This window comes from Macrobrachium nipponense, chromosome 41 (assembly GCF_015104395.2).
Source record: "Macrobrachium nipponense isolate FS-2020 chromosome 41, ASM1510439v2, whole genome shotgun sequence".
Classification (NCBI taxonomy): domain Eukaryota; kingdom Metazoa; phylum Arthropoda; class Malacostraca; order Decapoda; family Palaemonidae; genus Macrobrachium; species Macrobrachium nipponense.
Window position 1 is genome coordinate 41,817,077 of NC_061102.1, and position 25,000 is coordinate 41,842,076.

The following is a 25,000-nucleotide window of genomic DNA, read 5'->3' on the forward strand; positions in this document are numbered from 1 at the left end:
GTGGATAACTTCTCTGCAGTTGGATACATCCAAGTTGGATACATCCACTATTCGCTCTCTCAGAGACCAAGCAGTGCCACTGGCTGGGTATGTTTCATCACTCCAAAGAATATGTCGGACCAGAAGATAAATGTGGTCTCATTATGACCCCATTTATATCTTTCTTCCTTTGGGTCTGCCCACAGGTCCTTGGAACCTCTTTTCCTTGGACTGGTGGTGGATGCTGGATCGAGTTTCGTTTCTATTTTTCTTATCAGAATCATAAAAGCAATCCTGCTCCTTCCTCTAGCAAGGGGAGTTAGGAGACTGGCAATAATGCAAACCCAGGAGAACTCCAGTCAGTTCTAGAGGCTTACTCACATTCCTCCCACTAATCAGTATCAGTGAGTCTTTCTTATGTAAAGAACCAAGGGTTTGTGTATCGTGTTGGAACAAATCACAAGTTTTGAAATTAAATTGTATTTTTCATAAGTATACAAACCTGAGGTCCTTTACATTTATGCCCAACACATGCCACCCCTCAATCTGAAACCTGGGCCAAAAGGCAAAGAGGAGTGTTTACATCTGGGGAGGCGGGCCTACCCGCCTACCAGACGCTAGTTACTGCCTAACCACCTTGTTCAAGAATTTAACAGCCGTATTCCAGCCTATGTTGAAAGTAATTCCTTATGTAAAGGACTTCGGGTTTGTATAGTTAGGAAAAATACAATTTACTTTCAAAAATTGTGATATTAGACAAGACAGGTTGACTGCTAGTCTAGAGTTAGCTAAATCTATTGATGTTCTGATTGTTTCTGTCCACTCTGTTTCTCCCATGCCCAGCCCTTCTACTATTCCTCCTGATCCTGATCCCAACTCCCAGGTTCTTAACCCCAACACCATTGCTGCATTAGAAGGTAAATTCAACAGTGAGTTCGAAATACTATTCAATACAGTGACTCAATTAGGTCATTCAGTGAAAGCTCTCATGGAGCGCAAAAGTGTTGTAAGTGAAGTGCAAGTGTAGGAGCTGGCTGTCTGTCCTGCTGATTCTCTTAGGCAAAGGTCACTGACATACTCCCCTGTAAAATCACCAGGGAGAAGTCATACCAGAAGCCCAAGGGTCTGCCCACAGGCAGTCAGCCCCTCAGTCTCATCTGTCACCAAATCCCAGGTGAAGACAGCAGACAGCAATTGGAAAGGTGGAAGTGCACCGTCTTTCCTTGAGTTCTGGGGCTTCCAGTCTGGAAAAGAGGTGCTGATGGTGGTATAGTGATTCTTCCAGACCACTGTAAAGGTCTGCGGCTGACGCTTTGGTGGCACCAGCGGTTCCGTGTAAGAAGTCTAGAGAAGCTGTTCCTTTGTGCAGGTTTTGGGATAGCTAAGAGAAGTTTTCTCTGGAGAGCTCATCGCCAGTTAAAAGCCGAGAGAGCACGCCTGCGCCTGAAAGTGCAGTTGGCCCAGAATCGCGTAAGTTGGCACTCAAATGTTCAGTGGCTAACAAGCACCAGTCGGCGCCAAAGCAACCAGCGTCTTCCAGGCTCCCGGAAATAGTCAAACGCTCGGTGGAACACCCAGTGAACAACGTTTGCTTGGTATTAGTGGAACAGCCAGTTCTCAGGTGACGGACAGGGAAGGATCCCAATTGGTATTTTGCTTCTTCAGCGAGTTCGGTGCTAGAAAAGGATTTTTTTAGCAAATTTGGCACCTCAGTAAGATCTGGCGAGACCAGGACAGTCTAGAGATCCTGTCCAATAGAAGTTGGATGACATTTTAGGCTACTTAAAGAAGCCCTGTGTGCCGAAAACTACTTAGGATCCTCTCCTTTCTCCAGTGTCGTCAGTAGAGGAGGAAGAAGTCAATGCACCAGAAGAGGCTTTGTCATCTTCAGCTAATGCAGCACTACTGAACTTTTTGTTGTGTACTCATCCTACCTTCTTCTGTCCAGCAGCTCCTGCTTCTCCTACTACAATGCTTCAGTTAAGTGTGGTAAAGGAAGCAACAAAGTTGCCAAAGATGGTTTTGTCAATCTCTGTGAAGAAAGCCCTTAAGGGAGTGGACTTGTGGCTTGCAGACAAGAGAGAGAAAGGGAAGGCTTGCTTTAGTTATCCCCCTTCACACCTTTTAATTAGAAGGTATGCATACTACGTGACTGGAGAAGCTCCTTCCTTGGGAGTCTCTGCCTCCTCTCAAGGGGACTTCTCTAGCCTTATAGATTCGGCCTGAAGGTCAGCATATTCTGCTACCAAGATAATGTTCTCAGCAGTACTAGATCATTTTTTGAGAAATACCTTCAAGATTTTAGAGGTTATCAGCTTTTTGGAATGGTCTGTAGGAGCACTGGCAAAGAAGATTCAAGATTACCCCAACTTCCCATCAGACATAGGATTGGATCTGCTTGATGTCCTGTTTGTTCCGACACGGCATACAAACCTTCGGTCCTTTTACAATAGGAAGGTACTAGCGGCAGCTGGATAGGTCGTAAGCTTTCGAACAAGGGGTTCGGTAGTTAACTGCTTGTCCGACAGGCGCGCGCGCGCGACTGGGAGGTAAACAAATCACTTTTGCTTTCGGCCTGCTGGCGTGTAGACGTGTATCGTCGCTCTCTGCCCGCTTCATCGTCGTTGCTTTCGCATGGTTGTGTTTTTCTTTTTCTATTTATCTAGTGAAACTGAATTGTAAGTACAATCATTTCATATTTATTTCCATTGAATTCAATTGCGAATTAAAGGATCTTGGTTTCTCCACGCCCTCCGATTACCCGAGTGCCGGGTCTGAAGGGCGTAAGTGCGGGAATTCATTTTCCCCTGAAATGATCCTCCCCGTATTGTGTATGCTCGGTGCCGAGGGCGGGAGAGCGCTCGCTCCGAGCTTATATTTTGGTTGGAAATGTGTAGATGAAAATCGTAAGTGCCCTTTTCATTTATATTTTTTTGACCTGTATGCTCGTTGCCGAGCGAATGCGCTCGGCACGAAAACTTATTCTGTATGGAAGTGGAATCGCAAGTACAGTATTCTTTTTCATTTTCATATATTTATTTTGATTGTAGCAATACTCATTTTGGATCAGTTTCCGATCTTACCCGGAAATTGATCCTTTCCCCTTTTTATTTGAATGAAGTGAAATCGCAAGTGCAGTTCTTTTTCATTTTCATATTTTATTGAGATTGCATTATTTACTTGGATCAATGTTTCCGCTATTTCCCGGGAATTGATCCTTCCCCTTTTTTATTTGTATGAAGTGAAATTGCAAGCGCAGTATTCTTTTTCATTTTCATATATATTTTGATTGCATCAATTCATTATGGATCAAGGTTTCCGTTCATAATCGGGAATGGATCCTTTTACCCTTGCGCTCGGTACCGAGGGCGCAAATGCGCTCGATCCGAGCCCTTATTCATTGTGAAGTGAATCGTAATGCAAGATTCTTTTTCATTTTATTCCTTTTATTATTGATTGCATCAATATTTATTTGGTTCAAGTTCCGCTCAGTCAGGGAATTGATCCTTATGCCCTTGCATTCGGGCCGAGGGCACGATTGCTCTCGGGCTCTTATTATTATTGTTGGGTACATGGGTGCTGTGCGGGGGTGGGGAACGAGAATCCCCCCCCCCCCCCCCCCCCCCCCCCCCCCCCCCCCCCCCGCTCAGCTCCCACAGATGGCCCTTCCCCTTCGGGGGGGGAGGTTATCTGCGTTCTTCTCCTCGCCCGATCCGTCGAGCGCGGGGGAGGGCGCTCGGTGCCCGATGTACAATTGTATTCGGGGTCTTCCACTCGTTCGGTGTGGGGCTCACCCCCCCGCGCGAGGGGACTTCCCCCCCACTAATCACTACTACTGTTATTTCCGCAGGTGCTACTGCCACGAGGGTGGACCTTGGTGAGGTATGGGCGTCCTTCCATTTGCAGGGGTGCTAGTGTCCAGGGGACTGCGGTTCTATGTCTGGGCCTACTGCGGTCACCCATGGAGTGGTGACCACGCTCCAGGTGACGACGTACCTCTCACCTGGTGTACTCGCCTCACGTGGTAACAGTCTTGCCTACAGCCGCTGTGAAGTGCCGTTCGCCGTACCGAGAGGGGGGGGACGTTCCGCCGCCGCTCGTGGTTGCCGCGCTGTCTCGTGGTTGCCAGCGCTGGCCGTGACCACACTTCCGCTGCCCTAGAGCTCGCCCCCTGGACCTGCCGCCGGTACCAGGATGTTGCTGGCTGCTGCTCCACTTCCTGTGTTTCCGGTGCTGCTTGCCGTACCTGCCGATTCTGGGCTGACTGTCCATGCAGTTGCTGCGCTGGCTGTCCCTGCCGTTGCTGCGCTGGCTGTCCCTGCCGTTGCTGCGCTGGCTGTCCCTACCGATGCTGTGCTGGCTGTGCCTGCTGTTCCTGAGATGCCCATACTGCTGACGTCTGTCCCTGTTCGTGGGTGGTAACTACCCCAGACTTACGTCTGTCCTGAGGAAGCTGACGAAGAAAGAGGGGGAAGGTGTCGTCGTCGTCGTCTTCATCTTCTTCATCGTCGTCGGCTGCCGCCTCTTCCCCTTCGACTTCTAAGGCTTCACAGCCGAGGAAGAAGAAGGTTGCCTCCTCCCTCCTAAGAAGTCTCCCTCGGGAGCTTCTCGGGACCCGTCTCACCTCGGTGGGACGGGAGGGTTCCTTCCGCTGGTCCTCCTGCTCCTTCGGGAGCGGGGCCCGTCTCTTCTTCCGCAAGGAAGAAGACTACGGGGACCAGAGGGGTACCGGCTAACACCGGTACTTCCTCGCCTGGTGTCAGTGGTTCTGCCACTGCATCAGGGTCCGTCTTGGCCTCTCGTTCGCGGGAGGTACCGAGTGTACGGTCGCCTACCAGCGACCGTGCAGCCAGGATCCAGACCTCTGAGCTCGCTCAGCGTCAGGTTCACGGCACGGGGCGGAAGACTGGTGACAGCCGCTCACGCGACTCTCACTCCAGACCAGCTCTCGCTCTCTGCGGCGACCAGCTGGATATCCGGGGCCGTGACGGTCCCGACCCGGCCACCTGGCTGAGGCTGGGAAGAGGTCCTCTCGTTCTCCACAGCGAGACGGTTCGACCAGGCCTGCAGCTCGATCGCCACCGCGGGTTGACGATCGCCTGCAGCCCTCCAAGCCTGCTGGTTCTGCCAGCGAGCGAGGAGGGGAGCGTCAGGTCTGCCTCTCCCGTACCTTCAACCTCCTCGGTTACACCGGGAGGAGCTAGGTATTGAGGAGTGATCGTGAGGGGTGCGCCCCTCATGATCCCACCACGACGCCCTACGTGCCAGGCACGGTTCTTGGACCGGCCAGGACGTATGCGCAATTGTGGATGGACAAGACCGAGAGGGCTGTCGCTGTTCCCCTTCTTAGGAGGAAGGTTCTCGGAATATGCTCTTGTTCGAAGGGAAGGCTTAACGGTCCCACTCTGCAAGATGCTGTGACTTCCGAGATCCAGAGGAACTTTGCCGAGGTTATGGCGCTGATTCGTCAGCACAACGACCTCGGGGAAGGATCGTCGCTCCCACCAGCAGAGCCACGTCTCGGCTCGAGTTGTTTTGTTTTGGGGCCCGAGAGGGAACCCAAATCGACGGTGGGTCTGCCGCGATCGGAGCTTGCCGACTGTGTTGAACCAGGTAGTCTCTCGTCTCCGGACAAGAAGGCTCTCTCAGTTCTGGCCGGTCGAACAAGCTACTTCACCTCCTCTACTGCGACAGAGGCGTTTCTACGTGTCTTCGGACACCGTATTTGAATAACCCTTCGGTCCTCCTGAGAGGTTTCGACCTCGACGAGGACTGGAATGAGTCTGAGGACGGTATCGGCTCTCTCCTGTCAGGTGTCGATCAGCCCCACCCAGACGACGTTCACAGTGGCGGCAGACCCTTACCTACAGTATGAGTTCGTAACCCTCCTCGGGAAAAACGTTTTATCCTGACGAATACGTTTTCCCAGGCTCTGAGAGGCCATCGCCATAAGGCGATGGCTGCTCCTTTTCTTCTCCAACTGCTAGTTCCGCTGGGAAGGCGAGCCAGTATCCAATTCCTCCCCCATTCCCTCTCTCCTTACGGCTACGAGGGGAAGGAAGGGGAGGGATCCTACAGAGATTTCTCTGTAAGATCCCACTTTAGGGGCTGCGCTACCGGGGGGGACCTTAGGTTCGGGTCCCTACCTGACGTAAGCCCCGGTCGTTGAGGAGGGAAGGGATACTGCCCCTTTCTCGATTTCTACGGGAATCGAGAGGACCACCAGCCGATGTCGTTTGACGAATTCGGTGGGGGGTTTCGCAGAGTGGTTAGAATTCTACGGAATTTCTAGCGCACTCAGAGTGTTCGAGTTTTTTACGATCTCCAAACACTTAGGCGAGACCACGGTCCAAAGTGAGCGAGAATCCCCGATAATTGTTACACGATAATCGGGAACCTCGCTTATGCTCGAATTCCTGTAATTTCTAGCATTTGGAAGAAGACTGCTGCTGAAAGAAGAGTATCTCACAGTTTGGCGATTAACCTGGAATAGAGAAGAACGGACGGGAACTTCCAGTTTGGCTTGAACTATCGTCTTCGGTATTCTGTTCACCATTGAAGCTTTCCTTTGGGAAAGACTTCTCCCTCACTCTCTTGACTAGAGAACGAAGGCGGTCGATCTCCAATCCTTATTCTCATTCCTCGAGAGGAAAAGAATTTAGGATGGAGGTCGTGGTACAGAACCTACAAATATACTACGTATATTACCCTCGCGACATGATTCTTTTAACAGTTGAATTGTCCGGGGGGTAGGCGCATACCGTAGTTAACTCTACGGTTTGTGACCGAGACGAATTGTATCTTAAATTGAAAACTGCAACTCGGGGTTGCCTGCAACCTCCCAGCAGTTATCAGTTTCGATTTTAGATACTTGGTATTGTCACGACAACACCAAATCAGCTTTTGTATTTACCAAATCCGTTTCGGTTAAAATATAATTGCTCGAGCGTATTCTTTTTATGCTCGATGGTTCTAGCCGAACGCATTCCTTCGTGGAATAATGGATTACCCTGGCACTCAGGATGACGAGTCACGAGAGCTACTGCGTATTGAACTGCCTGATAGCAGCTCAGTATCAGCTAGGTCTCGGAGATGCACGGTCGTTACGTCTCTCTCTCCCCTGGTTTGATTGACTACCGAACCGTATCTCTGCCCAACAATCATGGACTTAGGTCTCTGATTAACAAGGATTCTCGCAATAATGAAGGACCATCTACTGCTGTGGCGCTCGATTTCATCGCCTTCGACATTGCGAGAATTTTCAACAGAGATATCTCTTGGACTCTCTCATCTTTCTGTTTACCGCACGGTAACAGAAGTCTGTACTAGTCTTCCGCTGCATCGCACAGCGATAATGCGAATGATTTTTGCAGACATCTGAGTTTGTCTTCAAAATATCTCGTATTCGTAGGTGTGCAATTATTCATTGCTCGCCCCGAATTAACAGATATGTCAGAAGACATCGCCTACTCTCCGACCTGACAGCTCTACTTCCAAATGTTCAGCCCATGAGAAGCAGTTCTTCAGGCAGTATTTCCCTGTCTTCATTACTGAAAAGCGCTCCGCTTTTATTGCAACTACGATCCTCACCGGACAGCAATGAATAGCGGTTAGCGTTCTCAGTCTTTGTAGCACAGGTTCAGAATCTTGAGAATCCTTCTCTCGGTTCAGCCGTGAAGACGTAGGTTGCTTTTTCTGTACACCTTCGTCTTCAACGACACATAGTGTTGTTTCTCCTTAGCTGAGAATCAACTATACTATGAGATATCTTGCCATCAGGGACCTCGGTCTCTAGAAGGCAATTGACTTTCGCCTGTTGGGCACATGCCTTAAGAGAATCATCACCACGCCTTCTGGCATCGGTGACGAACAAATTATTTGTTTAGTCTCTTGGCATAACCCTTTTAAGGCGAAGGTCACGTGACTTGCTCGGGTGCTTGGACAAACTTGCACCTCTACCGAACGCAGTCAGTCGGCAGCTGTCAGAGCGCCCAAGTCTGTTACGAACTTCGCTGTGGACTTAGTTCGGTTGTTCCATAACAGTCTTTTCTTCGTCCTAACGGCTTGTCACAGTACCCATACCATCGACACCCACCATTGAGTGTCGGTGTCCTATCCACTACCGAGAAGAACTTCACTGCATGGGGATAGGAGAATGTGAGACACTTCGCTGCAGACGAATAGACCAGTATGGGTACAGGACATCACCGAAGTCGAGAAGAGGGATAGGTCATACGACCATTCCCTTCTTTTCCTCTGAGGTAATTGCATGACTTTTCCTGCGAAGTCAAGCATCCAGGGGATGGGGATTCGTGACGCTCGATTTCGTACCGACTTCGTAGCGAAGACTCAGAACCCTTGGTTCCTGACGATCGGTTAGAGTCCTTCACAATCCCCTCCCTAATGGACTTCACCGCCTTCGATGCGAAGGAGATGCTGCTTTGTCCTGTGAAAGCGCGACCGCGCTTTCTGAAGAAACTCGACATCCCAGGCTGAGTGTTGAAGACTCTTCGTCAGCACCAAGATGACCTAGAAGTACACTCCCTCGAGTTACACAAGAACTTCTCCGTGGCGCAGGTACTGAAGGCAGGGGTCTGGTACAACCAGACCACTGGCACCTCCTTCTACCTTTTGGATATTGCCCACAGGTCCTTGGATCGTTTTCCTTGGGACCCGTGGTAGCTGTGCTCAACACGTTGTGTAGCTAACCCAGACCCTAGCAGGCTGAACAGCATCGAGTCCTGGTGTGACTGTAAGAATAGATAAGTGAATGAGAGAGTGACTGGCTTCTCTTCCTATCTTTTTCTCCCCCTTTACCTGTGGGTAGAGGGATACGGTCATCACCTTGCTGGATAAGGACGAGATGCCGGTGAGCTACTCGACAGAGCCCCATCCTATCCCTTTCACTAGGGATGGGAGCGAATATCCACCACTTCCTCCTACAAGGGGGGGGAAGTGGATGCCAACAAGAGACAAACCATAACTTTATGTTGCCTCTTACAAATAGGAACTTGTTCTTGTTTGCTGGTACGAAGAGATACGCTTGCCTCTCTCTTAGTACTTGGTCCAGAGGTCTGACCATTGATTCCTGCGGTGCACACCCCGATCAATCGGACAGAGGCTTGGATCCCTCCCTCGCTCTTACGACCAGGGAGGCATTCCAAGGTTGGGCGAACACCAGTCTGTTCACAAAAGACTCAGATTCCTCCCACCAAGAAGTGAGTCTTCCTATTGTAAAAGGACCGAAGGTTTGTATGCCGTGTCGGAACAAATGACAATTTGTCCAAAATTGCATTTTTCCTAACTATACAAACCTGAGGTCCTTTTACACATAGTACCACCTCATGCCACCCCTCACTCTGCAGTTTTTGCTTGGGCCAAAAGCAAAAGTGATTTGTTTACCTCCCAGTCGCGCGCGCGCGCCTGTCGGACAAGCAGTTAACTACCGAACCCCTTGTTCGAAAGCTTACGACCTATCCAGCTGCCGCTAGTACCTTCCTATTGTAAAAGGACTCAGGTTGTATAGTTAGGAAAAATGCAATTTTGGACAAATTGTCATTTTGTGCAGACAAGGAAGTAAGGGATGCTTCCGGAGAAATAGCCTCCTTTTATGCAATGGGGGTGTTGAAAAAGAGGGAGCTTCGGTGTTCCTTTACCACTAAAGGAGTCACCATGGTTCAGAAGTCCACTCTTCTATTCTCACCATTGGTAAAGAACTCCCTCTTTCCTCTGTTTTTGAATAGTGATAGGTCCTGAGAAGAAGTCAACAAGAATTGTTAGCCCTTACCACGAGATGGCTGAAAGAAGCTACTCCATCGAGCATGAAGGTAGCTTCCCCTTTGCAGTCCTTTCCTTTTCGTGGCAGTAGACCGAAATCAAACCCCAGAATGAGATCAAACGTCTGCTGTGTCTCTCGAATCAGTAGGAAAAACTCTATGAGATTGGTTCCCAAAAAGTGAAAGAGATCTCGTCTGTGTACCAGTGAGAGCAAGACTCCTGGCCCCACAGGCGTTCACAAGGGTTCTTGCTCCTCTAGCAGGATGGCTGCATTTAGAAGGAATAAGGATAGCTCTGTATCTGGACAACTGGCTTCTTCGCTCTTAGTCAAAGGAGCAGTTCATTGAAGACTTAAAAAGGACACTAAATTTTACTCAGGAGTTAGGATTGATAATAAACTTCCAAAAGTCTCAACTGGTTCCTTCTCAAGAGATAGTTTATTTGGGGATGACTTTGAACTCTCTTCTTTTTCGTGCTTTTCCATCCCCAAAAAGAGTGGAGTCTTGTCTTCAGACTATACAAGAGTTTCTCACACTTCAATATTGCTTGGCCAACAAGTGGATAAGCCTGATCGGGACTTTGGCCTCAATAGAGCAGTTCGTGTCATTAGGGAGACTCCACTTGAGAGTTTTTCATTTCTATCTCAGGGCCAGCAGGAACAGAAAAAGTCAGCCTGATTTATTTTTGTTTCCAGTAACACAAGAGATACAAAGTCATCTGCTGTGGTGGAAATCAGAAGGAAGACTTCAGGAAGGAAAGTCTCATCACCCACATATCAGGATTTGTATCTTCTAGTAGGTCAGAGAGTTAAAAAATGTTGGCAGTCCCAGTGGGAGGATATTTTAACTAATCAAAAAATGCGCAGTATCAGTTCATCAGTGTCTCCTTGGTCATATCCGTATATGCCAAGGAGACAAGAAACGATGTTGTGCAGATTGAGGATTGGACATACAAGACTTACACATGGGTTCTTGATGTCTCATGAAAATCCTCCGTTTTGCGAGAACTGTATTGTGCCCTTGATTGTGAAACATTTGTTGATTGAATGTCCCAGATTCGGGAATTTGAGACATAGGTTCCTGTCTTGGGGTCGTGACAGAGTAGGTAATTTTATTCTAGCTACAATTCTTGGAAAGGATTGTAATATAGAGCAGTTATATAAATTTAGGGGGGAGGCAGGTCTCCTCAACCAAATTTAAATTATACGTAGATTGTCTATGTAAGAACTTTTATAGCATATGAAAAAAATTTTTATATACAAATATTTATAGATATTTTTATATGAAATTTATTTAAAATTTAATTTGTTCTATTTAATTTATTTCGGTGTCAATTACCCAGATGTTGTAACGCCAGAGCTAATGACGCAATCAGTCAATCTTCACCCACAGAACCCCGACCTGAACTTCTAGGCTGACGCGTTGGATGTAGGTTGGGGAGCTCTACTAGAGACCAAGGAAGTGTCGGGAGTGTAGTCTCAAGAGGAAAAGGAGATGCACATTAATGTGAAAGAGTTAAAAGCTATTCACTTAGGTATCAGGAGCTTTGCATCAGAACAATAGCAGTGCACTCAGACACCACGACGGCACTAGCGTACATCAGCAGACAAGGGGGAACTCGCTTCTTTTCACTGTATGAAGCAGCAAGGGATCTCCTGCTGTGGTCCAAGGAGAATTGGACGACAATAAACATTAAGATTTGTGCAAGGGAAACTCAACGTCCTTGCGGATCAGTTGACCAGACGGAATCAAGTGATCTCCACGTAGTGGACTAGATCGGGAGGTATGCAGATCCCCCTGGAAGTTATGGGGAAAACCTATGATCGATCTTTTTACGACACAGAAATTATCGACTACCAACATTCTTCTCCCCAGTACCAGATCCACTAGTACTGGCTACGGATGTAATGCTACAGGATTGGTTGGACAAATTCCTTTATGCCTTCCCTCCATTCAGATTAATAAGTGAAGTACAAAACAAGTTGCTAACACACAGGAATGTGTCCATGATTTTGATAGCCCCGTTCTGGCCACTAAAGAGTGGTTTCCCGATCTGTTGGTACTGATAGTAGACTTCCCAAGATTGCTCCCTCAGAAGACGAATTTGCTCAGACAACTGCACTTCAAGAGGTTTCATCAAGGGCTATCCTCCCTTGCTGCGACGGGATTCAAACTGTCAACCAGATTACTTAGAGCAAAAGGATTTTCAAGAAGGCTGCTAGAGCAATTTCAGAGTGTAGATGTAAATCCTCTGCAGCAGTCTACCAAAATAAGTGGACAATCTTCTGCACATGGTGCAAAAAAATGGGTATCTTGTCTTCTAAGACAACTGTGACAGAAGTTGCAGACATTCTCCTTTTTTTCATAGATTCCATAGGCTTATCTGCATCTACGATCAAGGGTTATAGGATTAGATTTGTCAGTAAACCAAGACATCACATACTTGATTAAATCTTTTGATACGAGTAAAAGAGGAAGAGAGTCAGTGACCTGGAATTTAGATGTGGTGTTAAAGTGGCTTTCAGGCCCTCCTTTTGAACCATTGGAGGATGCCTCATTCAGAAACCTGACAAAGAAGACACTCTTTTTTAATAGCCTTAGAAACAGCAAAAAGAGTAAGTAAATTTCAGGCTATGGATAGGAGTCTGGTTCTCTTGAGGAGACGTGATCTGTTCACTATCTGAATTTTCTTGCCAAAAAATGAGAATCCTAGTAGACCCTGGCCTCGTTCTTTCGTAATTAAGTGTCTGTCAGAATTATTAGGACCTGAAGAAGAGGAGAGAGGCCTCTGCCCAGTAAGAGCCCTGAAGTTCTACTTGAAGACGGAGAAGACTAGAGGCCCTTCCAGTAATTTATGGATGTCCGTTAAGGATCACTTACATCCTCTTTCTAAGAATGCCCTGTCATTTTTCTTAAGGGAAGTGATTAGAAAATCACATTCTCAAATAGGTGAAGAATTTTTACCTATTGTCAAGGTAAAAGCGCGTGAAGTCAGAGCGATTTCCACTTCTATGTTATTTAAGAAGAACCTTTCCCTGATGGAGATCCTTCAAACGACTTTCTGGAGATGCAAGTCAGTGTTTGCATCATACTATCTAAAAGAAATAGAATCTGTATATGAATAGTGAATGCAGTATGTTAGGCCCCTTATCAATGGCTGGCATGGTTTTGGGGAAGGGAACCTAGGAAGCATTCCTTCCTACCTTTTTGCTTTGATTAAAGTTTGTGTTTTTGGGGCATCTGGGGGTACGTGGTACCAGGATACCCTCCAGTTGTTTTGGTGAAGGGTTGGAATTTAGTTTTATGGTATACGTACTAGGTAACATTGTTGTTCTAGTCTTTGTTGGTACTGTGTCCTGGGCGGGGGCATTATGTGCTTAATCTTTGCAAGCGATTAGACCAATAGGCTTTGCTTCAAAGCTCCCACTAAGGTAGTAGGCTACCCGGGTCAAACTACCCAGCCTCTACCACATAAGATGAGTCCGACCAGAGGCAGTATTTTTTTTTGCAGCAGCTCTCTTACAAGGAAAGAACAAGCATTTCAGAAATGTGAGGCACTTTTCTATTCACAAATTCATTACCACATAATGGTTTGGGTTAGAGTAGTCCCCACCTCCTGTCAATGTGTAATCAGCTTTGTAATTACTTGGTAAGTTACTTATGTAAAAAGAACATTTTTATGATAAAATAAAATTTTACATATACTCACCAAGTAATTACAGAATGGGAGACCATCCTCCTCCCCACACGTGGATGATTGTTAGTCATAAACAAATTGAAGTACCTGGCTCAGTTGTTCCTCCTCTTTCCGAAAGTGGACGGGTCTCGTTACCTATAGCCAAAACAAAGAAGAATTGCTACTGCGAATTCCAAATTTTAGCTGCCGGTGCTGGAAACTGTTAGCTATGTAATTACTTGGCAAGTATATGTAAAATTTTATTTTATTATAAAAGTGTTATTTTAGGAGAATTATGTACAAACCTTAAACACAGGATTAATGCAAAAGTCCCCATAGAAACATGAATGAAGCAAGCAGAAATACATACTATGGAGAAGTGAGAATGCAAAATTACTAATACATTTTAGGAGCAAAGGAGATAAGTTATGTTGTTTGAATGGCAATGTTTGTTTGATGGGTACAAAGGGAATGACTTAGCTACTACTATTACATGAGAGGCACTGCTGGGAGAGATACCTTCACAAGTGAGGATTTTTCCTTTTGTGTGTTTCAGGAGCTGCTGACCACAGAATTAGGAATGTGTGAATTAATGAAGTTGGGTTAAACAAATTTAATATTTAACTTTCATAACTGCATTTAATTTATAATGGTAAAACAACACCTTTGCAGGTTATGAGGTCATTGGTGTTTTCATGCGTAACTGGGATATCAAAGATGAAAAAGGTCACTGCCAGAATGATGTAGATGCTGAAGATGCTGAATGGATATGTCGCCGTCTTGATATTCCATTTCAAGAAGTAAATTTTGTTAAAGAATATTGGAATGATGTATTTACGTAAGTATTTATAATTTAATTACAGGCAGTCCCCCAGTTATCAGTGGGTGTTCCATTCTGTGGGGTGCTGATAAGCAAAAACTGCCATTAACCGAAACTGTGATTTATGGTGCTTCTTTGCCAATAACTGGTTAAAGGTACCAATAACCAGTTAATGGCACCAATAACCAGAACTCAGCACATTATGGTGCCATAAATCGCTGATTTTATGGTGCTAGACAAGCACCATAAATACCGGATCACCATTAACCAAGTCTGCCGATAACCGGGGACTGCATTATAAGTATTTTTAAAAGCAGGGCATATAGAAAGCTTGATTCTCTTTCTGTTTTTCTTTATAAAACTCCTTTCCATTTAATTATGAAACCTCTCACTTATACTTTTAGTATTATACTGTACTTGTAAATGGTGAAGTAAACTATCCAAGAGAAAAATTTCTGGCAAGGGGGAATTTATTTTTAATTTTTGTTATTGGTATAACTATCTTGAGAAATATGTAATTTTAAAAAAACTAAACAAATTTACTCTATACAAACTCATTACTTTACACAAGCATTTTATGTATTGAATTTCAGTCATTTATCTTCACTTTAAAACAAATTCGAAGTCTCTAGCACAATATTTAGATTTATGGTGAATTTTTGAAAAAACTTTTTCCTTCCCTCCTCGCGCCGATTCGCGGCCGCAAATCTCCAAAATGCGTATGTCGCATTCTCCTAATATTTGTTCCTTTTCATATTAGGCCTTTTATAGAGTTTCATATATGAAAATGTGTGCAATTTCATGCAGAATACAACAAAAAATAGTTGAAGGTTGTAGCTTTTCTCATTTTCGAAATATTTGCATATAAATCACGATAAATAGAAAAAAAACCACATTTGGTCAACTTTGACTCTACCGAAATGGTCAAAAAACGTAATTGTAAGCTAAAACTCTTACAGTCTAGTAATATTCAGTCATTTATCTTCACTTTAAAACTAATTCAAAGTCTCTAGCACAATATTTAGATTTATGGTGAATTTTTGAAAAAAAACGTTTCCTTCCCTCCGCGCGCCGATTCGTGGCAGCAAATCTCCGAAATGCGTACGTCGCATTCTCCTAATATTTGCTCCTTTTCATATTAGGCCTTTTATAGAGTTTTGTATATAAAAATGTGCGCAATTTCATGCAGAATACATAAAAAAATATTTGAAGGTTGTAGCTTTTCTCATTTTCGAAATATTTGCATATAAAAAAATAATATATAAAAATTTTGACATTCTGTCAACTTTAACTCGTTCGAAATGGTCGAAAACTGTAATTCTAAGCTAAAAATCTTACAGTATCGTAATATTCAATCATTTGTCTTCATTTTGAAACAAATTGGAAGTCTCTAGAACAATATTTAGATTTACGGTGAATTTTTGAAAAAAACATTTTTTTATGTCTGCGCATTACAAATTCATGCATCATTTTGTGGTAATATTTTTTCTGTGTTGCTTTGATCGTTTTACAATGTGTTATATATCAAAATGATCGCAATTTAGTGTACAATACAACGGAAAAAAGTAACTCGTTAGCTTTAACCGTTTTCTGCACAGCGCGATTTGAATACAATGATAAGTGAAATTTTTTTTGCGCTATCATATATCGCATTATTTATATATGATAATGATATTTTTTTAATTTCTGATGGTTGCATACTAAACTTCAGGCAATGACAAAAAAAGGAGCCAAAAATGAACTCTTAATCTTGAAAACTAAGCGCGCTGTGAGTTTTTGAAAAAATTATTTTTTCCGCTTCCGCTCTCACTCCCTGACAGGCCCGGCATATGGGAGACAATTTCGATTATACCGCTTCGGCGTAAGAGGGTTAATATCACTTGTTTTTTATTTCTCTATTATCCACTTTCATCTTTCTGTTATCAACTATTTCTGTATGCCCTTATTCATATACATATTAAGATATGTAGTTTACTCGATTACCAACATCGATTCTATTATATATACTATATATGTATGTTACCTGTCCCCATGGGGTTAATTGGTCTGAGCCAAAAGACAGTGCCAGAGGATACAGGCAAGAGAGCATCCTCTCCAAAATATTCATCTTCCTAAGATAGTAACTAATACTTCAGACTTGGTATAGGAGAAGTAATTGCAACAGATCATAAAGATTGAAACAGAAAATTAGTAGACTGTATCTCAGAAATAAAACTTGGGGCATAGGACAGGATAATACTGTACTCAGTCATTAAATCTGGTTTTCTAAAGAATCTTGTCTTTCAAAGTCATAAATTTTAGCTACTTCAATGTTCCAATACTAAGGCCAGGCCCCAACAAGGTGGCTTGACAGTTCCCAGGAAAAGTTCTTCCTTAAATTTTTTAATATTACTCATTCTAGAGAGAAAAAAATGTATGATCTTACTTTGAAGCAAGCCAGGTCTTTTGTGTTCAGTACCTGACAGACACACTACTTGTGCAATATATGAACAGTGTAAGTGTACTGTTTGTGGTATAGAGGTTCAGAATTAATCAGTGCCTGTCTATTATACATACCAGTTATCACAGATGGATGCTGACTCTTCTGGATCTCCAAGGATTTTGGCTACTTTAACCAAAAAGTATCTAATATGAGACCTAATTCTCAAAGTTAAAGGTTAAGGTGGCTAATGCATTTACACATTAGGTATATCTATAAGAAGTCTTAAAAGATCTTGAAGCTCCAGTCACTTTGGTCAGATCAGAGCTAGTGTTGTTAAGACATTAGTTGTTGATCTGTACACCTTCCCTGTCTAAACCCATAGTGTTGTTCTCCTATTAACCTTTCTGTCACCTGTTTTATGTTCTCAGTCAAAATCCTCCCATGCCCACAAGGAGGGTAGTGCTGTTAGTGCACCTCATTTGGTGCTCTGTAAGCACTACTAGGTTGTTTGCAGTGTCCCCTTGACCTTTAGTTACACCCATATTTTAGTCTTATACTTCACTTCCATTCCCACTTCCTTTCTTACATTTTGCTGTCCAACCACTCCAACTCCTTTGTATCACTTTCTTAAGCATTGAATGACTGAAAGTGCCTCAGTGATTGGCTTTAATGCCAAATTTTCATAAATCAAATAAAAATCTGACCACATTTCCTCAGTATAATGAGTAACTCATATTTTTTCTTATTGGAATTTTTACCCCTTAGGTACATGCTTGAAGAGTATAAGGCAGGTTTTACACCAAATCCTGATATATTATGCAACAAGAACATGAAGTTTTCAACATTTCTTCAGTATGCACAAGATGTACACTCTACAGAAGTTATTGCTACTGGACATTATGCTCGAAACTCTTTTGGAGAAGATCTTGAGTATTATGACCCAAATACTGGTAAGAATTATTGATTATAATTTTAGCTATGATAAGAATTATAATTTAGTAAATATTTCCTTTGAAGAAAACTTTATATGGAAAATATTTTTTTGATACATTAGTAATTAAACTCTTGTATTATTTTCTTGGTGTCTGTACTATCTTATGTGTTACTGCAAGTTACAACCCCGTTACTTATGTCATTTTGGGGGCAAACCTAAGCTAGTCATTGATCAAATCAAATGTAGTGGAAGGAGATACGAGCTGAAGTCAACGTGCACGGTAAATAACCCCCAGCCTTACCTTCTTAGCATTCTCACTTTTTGGTGTAATTTTTTTCAGGCATGTGTAAAAAGTTATTGTCACAGTAGTCTAGACATCTTCTTTTGTGCACATATTTACAAAATGTGTAACTTATTGCTCGTAGCAAAAACAGTTTAGTAATCATTCAAAAGAAAATTGAGGGTATTTTGCTTGTTACAAGTGTTAGTACCTATACTCATGTATTTCACTTTCTGTATAACCATTTGCTTTTAAATGGAATCTGTATTCTTTTTCTATTGATATTAGTTTGAGGTGGTATGTACATACTAATGTTTGGAATGATCATTGATGAAATTTTGGCATTAAGGGAAGCAGGGGTAAGAACTAGTGTTTTTAACCTGAGCTTTACATGGTTTGAACTGCTATGCTTCTCTGTCCTAGATATCCAAGGGCACACCAGTCAGTTATATCAACACCCTTATGAAGACAGGTTCTTAACACACATCAGTTAATTATAACAGATACCCTGGGAAATCAGGTAACTGTACTGGTACCCATGTTATTATAGGTAAACTCACAGACATCCATGATGCACTAGGAAACTCTCATCATGCATTGTCAAACAACTGTGAGGAAACCACATCATACACCAGAAGAGGTATCTGTGTATCATCAGGCAACAGTACACTCAGCTGTGATGTAGATATTAACTTCTAACACAAAATGCTTTGGCACATTGGGCAACTATATGATTATCACTTGTATATCTGGTGACTACAGGCACTTGTGACACCAACACATTGGGGGCACCTGGGACTCAGAAGAGTATGTTAAAAAGGCTCTTATGGAACCACATTGTTTGTTGTGGAAGAAGACAATCTTGGGGTAAATGTGGTGTAATGGGCTTCATTTATAAGATAGTTTTAAATGGTCAGGTAATAGACACTCCTCATGAGACTGTTGTGCTGTAAAGCCAGACAACATTTGGAATGATTTTGCTGCCATTAGAAGCACTTTGGAGCCAGCATGTAAAGCTGACAAAGTGGGAACTCTTCATCTTGTTTTGGATTGTGTCTGGGGAACAAGCTGTTGCACAATTAAGACTACCATAAAGTGATGGGTTTTTACTAAGAAGTAAATTTTACTTTAAAAAATTGTACTATTCTGGTTTTGAAAAATAAGATTTTTTTCTCTTCTTATTTTTATTATATGCATTGTTATAGATTGTTTTTAACTGGCTTGCAAAGTTTGATTCTATTTTAGTTAGTAGTTTATGATTTTGTTGTAAGCTAGTATGGTACAGTAGTTGCAAGACACAAAATTATATTTTCTTTTTTTTTCTCTCTTAGGTGCAAGGTTACTTCAAGGAATAGACAGGTGGAAAGATCAGACTTTTTACCTAAGTCAGATACCACAAAAATCACTTCAACAAACTATGTTTCCTTTAGGTAAGTACAGTATTTCTTTCTATTTTCTCGAGCTTTGAATAGAGTGATTAAAGATAACAAAGCTGTGTGATGTTTGAATTTCATGTAAGATTACGGTACATATGTTTAAACTATGGAGCTTCTCACATGAATTTTCCATGAATGTATATACAAGCTCGTATGTGTCCTCACAAAGTTTTTCTTTGGATTATAAGAGATATGTTTTAAGTCACATTGTGAATTCAGCATCTATTAAAATTTTGTAGTGCAGAAAGTAAAAAGACTTAAAGCCGAGACTGATGTTTACATTTAGAGCTAATTAGGGTATAGTGTATCTATTTTTTACTCACCATTTGGAAGGTTGTAGAAGCTAAGAATTTTGGACCACTGTGGAAAAATCTGTGACAAGGCTACTGAGTGCTCTCACTTGATATTCACTAGGGCAGTTATGAATTTACAGCCATCTGAAGAAGGAGTAGACAGGTGGTATGTTGTCTGACAGAAATTGGGATATTTGTATCAAACTCCATTTTGAATCCATTAGCAGGCTTCCTGAATATAGTTTTGCTTCAGACTTTTTGATAATTGAAATTTTGATTAATGAGCCTTTATTGTACTGTAGTTTAAAATTTTTAAGTACTATTGGCAGTGTGCCCTTCACTGAAAGAAAGAACTTTTTTTTTTTTTTTTTTTTTTTTTTTTTTTAAGTATCACTGTTTTGTCTGTACTGTTTGATGAGAAAAATCCCCTGGGATGGCATGCATAGTGTACTGTTTGCAAGTAGGGATTATTTATCCTGGTTAAGTTAATATACTTTTTAATATAGTATTGTGTCATTTTGTATAGACCCATATTTTATAATTGATGCCTGTAAAGGCATATTGAGCCATGCATATCAATAGACAACAAAATTCTTGAGTTTTTTCCTAACCATAAAGGGAAGGTCCCTCTCTATTTATTTCTGTGACTTTACTATGGTGAGAGGTGAATTTTTTTGGTAGCAGTGTTGGTCCCTTTGAATGGCCCTGTAGCTTGCAGTAAATCTGGCTCTTTTCTTTTTAAACAAAATGCACAGCTATGTCACCACTGTACTATTACCTTTTCTTTTTATTTCTCATACAGTCATCTAGTATATTAATTTGATTTAACTTTGTACAAAGACATTTTTTGATGAAATAACATATTGATGGCCTTACTTTGGCAGTAAGTACATGGCGACGCATGTTCGCTATGCTTTCTGCCTGACTGTCACTAGCAAAGCTTTACCTGATGGGATCTTTCTTTTTTCGTTGTGTATTACATATATTTGAATGTTTGCTATTTTGATTATAATATCTTGCAAGGCAAACCAAAGAATCTGCTAAGACAGCCCTTAAACCCCCCCTCCCCCCAGCATGTATGTCCTGGGGTGGGCAAGAAGAGCTGTAATAACTTCAGTTCAAGGTTGACCCTCATGCCCTTTGTACTTCATGTGATGAGTGTTGTTTCTAGACCCCTGTTTAGTCGGTGAAGTTTGCAGGGAGGAAATGTTATTGGAGGAAGGGCACCAAGGCGTTTTCTGAGGGTTATACACCCCCAACAACTCCCTTGGTGGTTGACCCTTCATCCTCGTTTCTCTCTCCCGGCAAGCTTCCCCTTCTTGTTCCCTCTCTTTCAGGAGAGACCTTTGCTTCATCCTCTTCGTCCAATTTGTGGAGTGAGGAGGATGGAGGAGAGGTTGGGGATGAGAGCAATCGTACTTTTGGGGTCTCCGGTCGTGCTCAGGAAGTGGAACTTCCCTCACACAATTTTTAAAGTAAATTGTATTTTTCCTAACTATGCAAACCTGAGACCCTTTGCACATTATGCCCACCTCATACCACCCCTCAGGCTGATTCCTGGGCCTAGAGTAAAGTGGAGTGCACACTTTCGGTGGGTGGGATCCCTGGCTGCCTGAAAGGTAGTTATACTACCTAACTACCTTGTTCAAAAGTCTAGCAGCCAGTTTTCCAGCTTCACTGAAAGTAATTCCTAATGTAAAGGACCTGAGGTTTGTATAGTTAGGAAAAATACAATTTACTTTTAAAAATTGTCATTTTAGAATTAGATGAAATATTACTGGTCTTAATTGTGGTATTAAAAATTGTCATTTTAGAATTAGATGAAATATTGCTGGTCTTAATTGTGGCCAAAGTTTAATTCCTCTAGTATTGTTATATAATAATAGTGCTTTTATTTTTTGTTTTGATCACGTTCATTAATTTTTATTCATGGCTGAAGCATGATTAAGGGATATAATATAGTATGTCTTGCTGATTGATGTTGATGCAGTAAGCTTATGGTTGCCATTTAATGAAGAAAAATTTTGGTTTACTGAGTGGTGGCATAGACCCTCATTGATAGGGCTATTGACCCTAATGTTACAAGTTCTTTGCAGTATAGTAGTATTTGCTTTTAAATTATAACATCACTTTGTCTAGTTTTAGTATACTATTGGTGGTTTATGTAGATGATGATTAATGCTTCTGAAATCTGTTGACATCCAGTGGAGCAAAATCATTCGGCTTCAATATTATGGATATGCTGCTGCCACTTTGAGCAGAAGCCTAGGGTTATTAAAGGCAGTGGTTTGTTCTTATGCAGAGCTGCTGAACTTAGAAATTTAAAAATAACATAGTTATAGTTTACGGATAGTGCAGTATGAATACACATCTTGTCATGAGTAAATCATAATTGACTTTTCTCAAGTGTTGATTTGTTTTGTTGAAATAACAGGAGATTATACGAAAGATGTTGTTCGAAAGATTGCTGAAAATGCTAAGCTTGATCGAGTTGCTCACAAAAAGGATTCTACTGGCATCTGCTTCATTGGTACAAGAAATTTCCAAAATTTCATATCTGAGGTTTGTTTGTTTCTTTTCATTTATTTTGCTTCATGTGCTATATTGTGAGAGTAGGTTTTCTGTTACCAGAATATATATGAATTATAGTTAATATCAAATCAAAGCTAATGTGATTTATCTTGGTTCACACAGTATTTTTATTTCTTAGTATCCTATTATTCAACTATAACTAGTTACCAAGAATCCGCACATAGTTGGGTCATTTCTGGCACATCTGTGACTGTGGAGTCCAAACAAAGGTTTCTCTAGGATTTGTCATCTTTGAGGGTTACTTTGAAAAATTAGTGAGGGTGACCCTCGCAAAAGTGTGAGCTAACTTTGCAAGGGGCCAAAATCCAAAATGGGCACCAAAGGCCATCTTAAAAATTATTTTTTCTATGGTTTGGGCTACAGTGTTGATCAACATAAGCTTTCTTGGGTTTTTGGGGTCAAGGAATTTATTTTTGGTATTTTCTTAATGATTCAACATCCTTTTGACCAAGAAATCCAAGATGGCTGCTGTTTGCCATCTTGGAAGCAGGCATCTCAATGGTGTAGCCTGTACTGTTGATCAATGCAAGCTTTATGTTTTTTTGTGGGTCAGGGATTTCATATTTGTCAAATTTTATTATTCAGCCTCATTATGACTAACAAATCCAAGATGGCCGCCATCCACCAGTTTGATCGGAAATGGTGTTTCAATGGTTTGGACTAAAAGAAAAGAATTTTTACATAAAAATTTTTGTATTTGAATACAGCAGATTATTAGAGTCAGCTTAACACAAAATCACTTTGTGCAAGTATCCCCCTGATTACTTTGCAAATACAAAAACCAAAGGTGAAGCACCTTCAGAGTCAACTTTACACAAATTACTCGTGTATCCATCTCTTTATTCCGCAAATGATAATGAAACTCAAATGAAAGGGTGAATTAATTCACCCATTTATTTGAGTTTCATTATCATTTGCAAAGTAATGAGAGGGGTGCTCTAGAGTAATTTGTATTAATTCACCCTTTCATTTGAGTTTCATTATCATTTGCAAAGTAAAGAGAGGGGTACACTAGAGTGATGTGTGTTAAGTTGACTCTGAAGGTGCTTCATCCTCGGTTTTTGTATTTGCAAAGTAATCAGAGGGATACTTGCACAAAGTGATTTGTGTTAAGTTGACTCTAATAATCAGTTTTATTCAAATACAGTGGTACCTCGACATACGAAAGTCTCAACTTACGAAAAATTCAAGTTAGGAAAGCAAATACGAAGATTTTTTTGGCTCTACATACAAAAATAGTTCAGGTTACGAAAGGTTGTTGCTGTAAAGTCCCGAGATTCGCTTGGACCACCGATAACAATTTTAAAACGCGCGCCACCATCCTCCCGCTCTCCCATTGGTTCCTGATGCTAGTCACCGCCATAAGATCCTGCTCTCCTATTGGTCAGCATCTCTCCCATCGTGCATCTACATAGCGGCGTTCTTCGGTCACTCCGAAGCAGCATTGTTTGTGTACGCACGCCAAATTCGTTCACATATACGATTTTGTTTATTAACGTAAATTCGTTAGTGATTTCTTTGTAGTACTACTTTATCGTGTTGTGTGAGAACTTTAGTACTTACGTATACTACATAACTTAATTACGTACAGTATACATGTAGTCATGGGTCCCAAGAAAGTTGCTGAAGTTCACGGAAAGAAGAGGATGCTTTCTATGCAGACGAAGATGGAGATCTTTAGAAAATATGAAGCTCGCATGCGGTTGAGTGTGATCGCTAAGGAATACGGCTACACCTTCCAAGGGCGTGACTATTTTGTCTAGCAAGAGGAGCCACGTGCACGACGAGATGGAGAGGCTGCATCTTGTCTGGATAAAAACAAAGAAATCGCTGGCGATACGATAACCAAGACGGCAATCTGCCACCAGGCCAGCGCTATTTTCGGCAATTTGATTGCCCAGGCCGAAGACGATGGAGGAGAAGGGACATCGACGCCAACCCCAGACTTCAAGGCTTCTCATGGGTGGTCTGAAAAATTCCGTAATCGGACTGGCATCCATTTAGTGGTGCGGCATGGGGAGGCGGCCAGCTCGGACACAAAAGTGGCCGAAGCCTTTATTAAGACGGTCGACGAAATGACGATCAAGGAAGGCTACAGTTCTCAGCAAGTCTTCAACTGTGATGAGACTGGCCTTTTTTGGAAAAAAATGCCTCGTCAGACGTACATCACGGAGGAAGAGAAGCTACCCGGGAGTAAGCCTATGAAAGACAGGCTTACGCTCACACTTTGTTTGAACGCCAGTGGGGATTGCAAGGTGAAGCCCCTACTTGTGTATCATTCGGAGACTCCTCGAGCCTTCAAGGCCCACAAAGTGCTAAAGGAGAAGCTTCCAGTGATGTGGAGGGCTAATGCAAAAGCCTGGGTAATGAGACTTTTGTTCACCAAGTGGGTAAATCTGTGTTTCGGCCTGACAGTGAAGAAATTCTTGGAAAAGAAGCACCTCCCTCTGAAATGTCTGTTGTTGTTGGACAATGCCCCTGCTCACCCTCCTGGCCTCGAGGAAGATATCCTAGCGGAGTATGTATTCTTTTATCAAGGTTCTTTATCTTCTGCCTAACACCACCCCTCTCCTCCAGCCCATGGACCAGCAAGTGATATCGAACTTCAAGAAGCTGTATACGAAACATCTTTTCAAGAGATGTTTCGACATCACCTATACCACAAACCTCACCTTGCGTGAATTTTGGAAGGAGCATTTCGATGTTGTGATATGCATCCGACTCATCGATCAAGCTTGGCAGGAGGTTTCGAGGCAAACCTTGAATTCCTTGTGGAGGAAACTCTAGCCTGA

General features: G+C 42.5%; 1 protein-coding gene across 3 annotated transcripts in view; it reads left to right on the plus strand.

Moving 5' to 3' along the window:
• LOC135212727 (mitochondrial tRNA-specific 2-thiouridylase 1-like) overlaps nucleotides 1-25,000 on the plus strand; it is an 82,146-nt gene that overhangs the window by 25,449 nt on the left and 31,697 nt on the right. For all 3 annotated transcript variants that reach the window (XM_064246432.1, XM_064246434.1, XM_064246433.1), the window contains exons 2-5: nucleotides 14,104-14,269; nucleotides 17,439-17,623; nucleotides 19,219-19,317; nucleotides 22,051-22,178. In XM_064246432.1, coding sequence (XP_064102502.1) covers nucleotides 14,104-14,269; nucleotides 17,439-17,623; nucleotides 19,219-19,317; nucleotides 22,051-22,178 — 578 coding nt within the window. The remainder of the gene's footprint in view (nucleotides 1-14,103; nucleotides 14,270-17,438; nucleotides 17,624-19,218; nucleotides 19,318-22,050; nucleotides 22,179-25,000) is intronic.